The sequence below is a fragment of the Musa acuminata genome, chromosome BXJ1-2, assembly GCF_036884655.1.
Source record: "Musa acuminata AAA Group cultivar baxijiao chromosome BXJ1-2, Cavendish_Baxijiao_AAA, whole genome shotgun sequence".
In the NCBI taxonomy this organism is placed as follows: Eukaryota; Viridiplantae; Streptophyta; class Magnoliopsida; order Zingiberales; family Musaceae; genus Musa; species Musa acuminata.
In genome coordinates, this window is record NC_088328.1 from 19,807,596 (window position 1) to 19,816,727 (window position 9,132).

Genomic DNA, 9,132 nt, shown 5'->3' on the forward strand with positions numbered 1-9,132 from the left:
CAGTTTGGACGTAAAAGGTCAGTGATTTATATTAAGAATTTTTTGATGAAACTAAAGGAAAATCTGCTAGAAGTGTCAAAGCTGTCGTAAAAAAATTGTAGAGATTTGGACAGAAAAAAATGTAGTAGCAAAATCAAACAAACTGTGTTATGTGGTTGGAATTCTACGATGCATGTTTCGTTATAGAGATAAAAACTTTACAATGAAAAGTTTATGTAGCAATATAGGAACAATTTTTTTAGATTTTTGAATAAGGATAACTGAATTGTAGTAGCAGTGAGGTAGGAAAATAGAACCTGTTGCAATTCATGGGGAGATCAAAGAATGATCCGCGGTGGTGGAGATAATGACAGAATTCGACGATGATCTTTTAAGCAATTATGGGAATTACTTTGGGCGGCTGTGAAGGGATAATGGATGTGGAAGGGCAGCGAGATACTAAGAATGTTGCTTTGATACCAAGTGTTAAAACCCTTGAGGATTCTAAGCTTGGGGTTGATCTCTTTAGGAGGTCGGCCTCCTTGGAACTCTATAGGGGTTCCTTTCTCTAGGTTACTATTCAAAGGCTGCTAAAAAGATTCATCTATTTTTTCTTAAAAGAGGATAAATACATGACTATTTATATGACTTCTAAACCCCAACTCCTAATATGACTCCTACTTCTAACCAACTCCTAATGCTTTTCTAAGAAGCAACATTCAAACTAATCTTAACCTTAGTCGGCCTCTTCACCTCTTTAATAGGGGTCAGCTAGATAGGTTTTACATGAATGTCCCTTCAATAAAACTCAATTAGAACTCTCCTAGCTAGAGTCTTAACATCTTTAATATAAATAGTAATGGAGAAGCCTTTATTTTTTTAAATAAATTATATATCTTTTTTAAATTATTCATACCAAGATTTTGTTAGTGCTACTCATGTTTGTATTAATATTTTGATTTATTTTATTATTTTAATGGTTTAATGATTAATAATAAAATTTGGATGATAAAAGTGATTATTATGAGTGTTTATGCAATATAAATAGAACTATTTAATGAAGGGATACATATATCTTCGATAAAGACATATTTCAAAAATAAGAATTTTTTTTATATCATCTAAAAAAAATACAATAAAAACATCAAAGAGTTAAAACAAGTTGATTTTGCGATGAAGACAAAAAAAAAAAAAAACTTGTCGATAGTAAATAAGAAAATTGAGATATCTTGAGTGAAATAGTGTTTTTTTTTTCGGTATCATTTATGCATATTGCTTATCAAAATCAGGTGCTGAACCAGAAATCATGCATTCATGAATATGAAAGCTGGTTCAATTAGGACGTTGATCCTTAATAGTGAAGTCATGGGATCGGTTCCTACCTTCATAATTAATTCTTACAAAAAGAGCCCAACAAATTTAATAGCTATTTGACTGCATGTCATTGCACTTAAAACAAAGAGGTCCATTGAATTTACTCCCTTGTATTGATCTTCATATTTCATCAACAAGACATTGCTCGATCAATACAATCTTCTCTTACAAAAAAAAAAGGTTTTAGCTATAATGATAGAGTTGTCTAAACATTAATCTCCAAAGCATCATAAAATGCCATGTTAATGTTTTGAAGCAATGCTGTAGGCGAGTCAAATTTATTAGTCGTATCATAGAGCATCCAAAATGCTTTCAGAGTTGTCAAGTGTAGCTCTTTCCATAATTTTGGAACACTATTATATTCATCACCGAAGAGAAGCTCAACAAATTCCTTCCCTTTCTTCTCAAGAATGTCCCTTATGTGGTCAATTGAATCTTCGATACTTGCATCTGCATTCTCCTTCATATACAGTGGTACCATGTTAAACTTCCCATGCTCCAATTCTCGCTGAAATGGAAACTTACCGTCAACAAATATTGTCAATTCAACAAATACGATACGTCGATTGAATGAGTCACTATTACCTGGTAACTCTGGCTGTCATTCAATAAACGAGCACAGAACATTGCCAACTTAGTTATTTTGCTGTAACGGGATTTTATGTTGTCCTTTGGAGCTCCTGAGCAAGCCAAGCAACATGCAGGAAGAGTCATTACTTGTATGGCTACAGATGTCGTGGCGACTTCAATGTATTCATCAATTGAAGGTGCATGTTGACTACTACTCCACTTGAATTCCTTCAGCCATGAGGCGAACGCATCACGCCACTTCATATATATGCAGATCACCAAGTTAGTGAGAACCAAATTATTCTTAGTGGATGTTAATCGAGAAAAGAGAAAGATCAAACCTTACCATGTCATGAAGAACATCTTCCACACCATTATCATACTGACTAAATGATTTGAAAGCTATATCACATACAAGTTCGTCGAGCGCATCAAAAATTACTTTCGCATCGCCCCACAAGCTTTCTCCTTTCCACCTATTGAATGTAATGGTTTAAGGATATAAATTGATACTACAAACACATTTTAAGTGGTTAAGGATAGTACCTATGCACAGCTTCAGTTAGGATTTCTAGTTCATTTAGAGAACCTTTCTCGTCGAAGAAATCATCTGCAATGGTGACTATGATTGCACACTTTGCGACTATCTTCCGTAGATCCGAATGTAGAGGAAGACATGTTGGAACGGTGGCTAGAAAGTAACAATATGTTGTCTTCTCTCGGCCAAATCCCATTTTGGACAGCCCTGATTCTTCGGACCACCTAGTCATATTATTCAGTGAAAGAGAAAACCTATTAGATCATATCTGGATACTGTCACTTAACCTCTAACATGAAGTATATATTACCTCTTGAGTTCCTCAAGTTCATTTTTGTAAAGTGATTGGCGGTTTAAGAAGCTTTTAATTGCTAATTTGATGACGAACGGGGAACATGAAAGCCTGCATTTGCACAGGTTTGATGTTACTAATGGTTTTGTAGAATTCAATAGCAACTTCTTGCGAAAAATGTGAAAGATAAGTGCTTCAAGCATTACTAACTTCAAACATTTAAATTACCTGCAAGTGTTGGTCTTTCCGATCCACGTTATATAACCTTTACTTCTCTCTATATACATGCGATGCTCAAGATGGTCCATTCGAGCGAGCCATGGGAGTTCCATTTCATGCTCAATCTGTCGAAATTGTGACCAACATCAATGGTTAGTCTGAAGATTTCATAACACATCATTTACTATCATCAGTATCATATTCAAAATCGGCATCATATTCAAGATTACAAGGCATCGGCCTGAACTCTAATATTCAAAATCTCATGTAGTAAGCTAAACCATTGTTTCAACCGCAAGTTCGATACTTGGACTTTTGTTCGACCACAAGTTTTGTTTCAACCACAAGTTTCAACCATTGTTTCAACCACAAGTGTGTGTGTGTGTGTGTGTGTGTGAAGGCAAGATTATTAAGTGGTGAAGGCAAGATTTAAATCTAAGATTTTATGATGAACAATTAAAGTTTTACTTGTTAAGTTAGTAGACAGTTTCGTCATTATTGGTATTATTATTATTATTATTATTATTATTATTATTATTATTATTATTATAGATTTTCTAATGATCATGAAAGGTATGATCCAACGATATCTTCTTACCAATTAATTAACTATGCATGTGGTGCAAAAAAAGAAATTTTTTTATAAAGGGTAAGTGATAACTTTTTTTATAAAGATAATGTTAAAGGTAGGTTTTGATAAGTAACTTACTGTGATTTACCAACTAAGTTATGATTTTTAAAAAATTGATCCGATGAGATAACGAATATTCTATCTTTCATAAGTGTGTCTTGTATTTCATTAGACTTAAATTGAGATATTATAACAAATGAATATATATATATATATATATATATATATATATATACATATATATACAAATACATACATACATACATACATACATATATATGTATATATATCTATATATGTATATACATATATACATATACATAGATACATACATACATACATACATACATATTTATGTATATATATCTATATATGTATATACATATATATATATACACATACACAATCACGAAAATTTATGAATGATATATTATACCTCTTTCTCAAAACCGGTCAAGTCATTGTTGCCTTCTAAATGCAAACACTTATGCAATACTTTCATAGCAAAAACTTTGGCATTGTGAAGCTCAACTTCCTCGGGGAACATAAAGTGTGCTGCTCTGTAGACACCAACCATGGCTCCTAAGAATTCAGTGTAGTTCTCCATGATATGCGTGAGCACATCTTTCTCATCCATAAACCAACAAAACTTCCCTACATAAAACCGAAGATTACTAAGTTAGATGAATCATTAATTGCAACAACTGTGCATAGCATAATCTACTTATTAAAAATTTGAGATTATGGTAGCTATAAATTTTACTTGGTGTTACACGATATCCATATGCCCTTAAAAGATTAAAGGCTAACGAGTCTCTATATATATATTCCGATATCTCATAATTCTTGTAATCTTCTCGTTGTTGAGTAGCCCAATTCCTGCACGTTGAAAACAAAGCTAAAGTAATTTGTTTCCCAAGAACTATAAATGAAAATAAAAAATTATAGCAAAAAAACAAAAAGAGATAAAGATAAGGTGTCCTTAACATAATTTTCCATGAGTAAGTGCATGAAGCATCATTCTTCGCACTCTGGCTTTTAAATCGGTCTCTTTGTCTACGATATTATCTAACAATCTTGATAGTTGGAGTTATGTAGTGGCATGACATAGGAATTAAGATCATTTAAATCTATAACAGAGGCAGAAAATTAGTGGAATTTGGATTTTCAGTTAAAGTGGAGAAGCTCACCATTGTTTAGCCCGAGAGAGAGAGAGAGAGAGAGAGAGAGAGAGAGAGAGAGAGAGAGAGAGAGGTCGCTTCGCAAACATTGATCAAAACAGATCTATTATATAAGTGGAAGTTTTTCTTGCAATAAAAGATTGTGAACAACGACCCGCTGAACTTTAGAACATGCAACTGAAATGTCTTTGGATGGGCATTAGACTAGGGAGGACCTAAAACTAATGTGATCTATAGAGCATGGCTGGCTTATTGTAAGAAAACTTTCAGAAAAAGATTTTGTTATGTCCAATAGTAAGATATCTGAAACAAGGCAAGATTCTCTCTGCTTTTTACTCTCGATGGCTCTTCCAATCTGGTAAAGTACAAATTGATTAATCCTGAAATAATTATTAAATGGCCTCCAAAAGTTTTGAAAATAGGGGAGAAAGAAAAATAACCTCACAAAAAAAGAAAATAATTTGTATGTAGGAGAAATTCTAGGTCACGTTAACTCGTCTTGGTGTTGGATGAGAATTCACCTCAGAGAGTACATGAATCGAGACATATCAACCAACATCGGGTACCATCCATAAAGTCATTGCAGTAGCTGTCGATATATATATATATATATATATGTATGTATATCTGATAATGATTAACAACGAGTTCCAGTAGCCACACAATGCCATACCTGTAAGTATGGTCCATAACGCCTCGTATTTCTTCCGCAAAATGCTCACCACACCATAACCTCCTCAAATGATCCACCAGACACAGCTTTATGAGATCTTCGTCCACAGGAAACACGGAAGGAACTGTTTACTCCACACCAATTCTACCTTTTAGAATATGCATCCATCTAACTCGAAATAGATTCTTTGTTAGTGGACTTACCCACGTTACTGCATCGTTTCATCATGGTCTGCAGGTACTCCAAGCAATTCCTATCGCCTGTAATCATGAAAGCACAAGCGGTTGCAGAAGGAGAGTGGAAGAGCGAGCCGTCTTCCATCTGAAGCCCAAGAATCACTTCATGATTTGGCCTGCAGCTTATTGGCAGGGTCTCAAGGAACGACGTTAGCGGGGGGTGGCGATCGTTGCCGGAAGATTTTTCCCTGCCATATCATAGTAGAATTCACTGTGTATGAGCAAGAAAACAGAGTCCCAGCCTTGCGCGGCTAATGTATACTACTATGACCGACCCTTACATTGCCAATATGGTTTCTCTTCTGTTGAAGACGTTGTTCACTGCTGGCATGCTGCCGCCGTCGGGAAGAACGGGTAGGCCTTTGGCCAGTGCCAGCTCAAGCATGCCAGGGAAGACGATGGAGAACCACCGAGGGATGCCACCGCGATGCTCCATCAGAAGTTTCACCATGTTTGCACGAAGAAATCCTAATCCTAATAAAAATGGAAGAGTATGTCAAGAAGTACATGCTAATCCAAGATCAGAGATGTGAAGATCATGTGCATCTTAGGAAGGAAATATATCTAAAGATCTACCACATGCAATTTAGATCAACATCAAAGACATCACCATTAACTTTGTCAAAATCTATCAGAGAATTTGACTCAAAGAACCAGATTTAGGAGGTCTAGACTCCAAGCTACTTTCAGTCCTTAAAGCAAATTAAGAATTCATCTGTCAGCTCAAAGAAAGAAAGCTTCACTCTCTGAATAATGAGTACCCATTCTACGAAGTGATAACTATGTAATCTCCAATTACTATGTGATTTGTGGAGCTTGTACATATTTATGTTAGAAGAACTATCATAGTGAAAATAAATCATGCTTGTTAAAATAGTGTACAAATGTATGATTTGTGGAGCTGCTGCTATTTTGGAAAGATTAAAATCTATCGTTCGCGAGTCGATTCCGCAGGTTCGTATCGAAAGTGACTCCTTACTGATGACATACAGTGATGGAGTTATCGTAAGTTAGGGCTTGTCCTTTCTTTGAAACAGATGTTGCTTTCTGATGCATATAGTGCAATACTGTAATTTGACTTTTGTTTGCAAGAAATAAAATGACAGTTAGGTACTTGTAATTAGCTAGATTGCGACTAGGTTTTGTTATCCAAGCAACCATAACCGGTTCGCTCTGCAAATAAAGGCAATGTTCATTTAGAGTATTTATAATTATAGCTATAGAATTAATTGTTCTTTATACTCCAAACTCTGCCGATATTGTTCCATTCTCTCAATGGCTTCCCAGAGTACAAGTTCGGGGTTCCATATCAACTCTATCATTTTGGAGAATCAGTTTATATGAATATACTGCATAATAACTTGAGTTTATCCAAATAAATATTATTATGCAAAGCTTTATAAACCAAACCACTGAAAAAATATGTAGATATCGAAGGAGGGTGAAGATGGTTGGGTGTGCCAGTTTTACCTTTCTCGATATTAGCATGGCCAGTGTCCCATGCATTGAGTGCAACAACACAAGCGAGGGTGGAGGTGAGAGAGTCCATGGGGGTGCCGAGCTCCCCCCAGTACCCTTCGTCTCTCTGGTGGCGGAGTATCCACTCCAGGCACTTGGGAAACATGGGACTATGAGGAGACTGAGGACCGGCAACCATGGCGACCCATGCAGTGTCGTAGGGCGACAGTGGCAGGAAGGAGAGCATGTCAGCTGAGGGGGAGAACATCTCATCCTTAATCCTTTCAACAAGGTAAGAGAGTGACTCATCCATCTCCTAAACAGCGAATGGATCGGTACGTGTTCGAGCTGAGGGGTTCAAGGAGGCTCTATCTATTTATAGAAGCAGCTCACCGCAAAAAACATCGATCGAGCAGTTGATGCACGCTTATATCATCTGTTGTCGGTGAACTTTGTGTGGCTGTACATCTCTGCCAAACGCACTGTTGACTCACTGTGCATCTTTGTGTGTTGATCTATGATGAGTGGCCATAGATTGATTTGATGTCATTTTCTGTTCATGTCACCTGTAGACAAATGGAAGTATAGCTTTGCAACAGGTCGAGATTCGTGAGAAACGAGCACAGGCTGCTGGTTTCTCAAGCGTGGAACATGCTGCTGTCCCTCTCTACTAGCTCATTTCATTCTTTGTATGCAATAAGGGCGATGGCTTCATGTCACCAACTTTTCTCGAAGAGTTATGTTATGGGGCCCACCATGTCATAAGAAACCAAGATAGAACTTTGTCATTTTTTAACAATAATTTGTAGGGAGAAAACAAGTAGAATCCATCATTTGTTTTTGTTTCAATTGATGACATAAGACGAGTCGTAGCGAGTTGATTGTAATAAAAAGAAATAAAAGAATAAAAAGAAATAATATGATTGTAATAAAGACTGCAATCATATCATATCAAATCAAATATATATATATATATATATATATATATATATATATATATAGTATGTTCTTTTTGAAAAAGATAATAATCTGACTTGATTTAAAAAATAATGATATTATTTATTGATAAGTTCTATTTTTATAGAGAGAATCTTTTAATTCTGGTCCAACGAATACTCTTTCCCATCAGATACTCCATTTCCGAGATCTCAGGTAATGGGCAAAATGGTCAGCGTACGCTTCGTCCGGGTCGATGCCCCAATAGAGCAAACATTCATTTTGTCTGCAAACACACTGCTGGCTCGCTGCGCATGTCAAGCTTGGATGCGTGAGACGATGAATTGATTGATGTTGACGTCTCAACTCATGCGTTCCCATACAACACAACCTCCAGCTTTCTTGAACCAAATATTTCATGAAGCCTGGAGATGTCTCAACCAGGAATTCGGAGTCGCAATAAAACATATCCGAGAAATGGCCAAGATGAAGGAGCAATCCTCGTGGGATTGGTGGAACCATTTTATGCCACGTCCAGTTGTGTAGGTCTCCCTATCAACTCTTAGGTTAGTCCAAGTGAGAACAACAAACTAATGGATATAAAAGCCCGACAAGTTACAACAGTGTTCCTTTCGTAGCAAATCTATGTTCAAGTTAGAAAAGACTTAGAATAGTATAAGTTTTCAACTTTGAATTGGTCACTATTATCTACCGATCAATATTTATCGATATGACACATATTTATTGGAATCGAATCAAATAATCAAACCTAACAAATTAAAAATTAGATCATTAATCAATATGATTCAATTATCAGATTTGGATATATTAAAAAATCGAATGAACTTGAAATAACAAATTAATGGACATAGAAATCCGATAAGTTACAAGAACGTTTCTTCCATGCTAGAAAAAGATTTGGGATATTACAAGTTCTCAACTTCGAATTCGTCACTACTATCTGCCAATCAATATTTATTGATACTACACATATTGATTAGAATCGGACCGAATCAAATAATCGGACCCAAAAAAATTAAAAATT

General features: G+C 35.7%; 1 protein-coding gene across 1 annotated transcript; it reads right to left on the minus strand.

The window, feature by feature from the left end:
- Positions 1 to 1,438: 1,438 nt before the first annotated feature.
- Positions 1,439 to 7,508, minus strand: LOC135612399 (S-linalool synthase-like). Its single transcript, XM_065108667.1, has 12 exons — positions 7,164 to 7,508; positions 5,975 to 6,167; positions 5,661 to 5,881; positions 5,458 to 5,581; positions 4,367 to 4,482; positions 4,040 to 4,257; positions 2,982 to 3,097; positions 2,772 to 2,864; positions 2,470 to 2,685; positions 2,270 to 2,399; positions 1,939 to 2,181; positions 1,439 to 1,861 (listed from the first exon to the last, which is right to left on the minus strand). The coding sequence occupies exons 1-12, from the start codon at positions 7,462 to 7,464 to the stop codon at positions 1,559 to 1,561; spliced, it is 2,274 nt and encodes a 757-aa protein (XP_064964739.1). The 5' UTR covers positions 7,465 to 7,508; the 3' UTR covers positions 1,439 to 1,558.
- Positions 7,509 to 9,132: the final 1,624 nt, after the last annotated feature.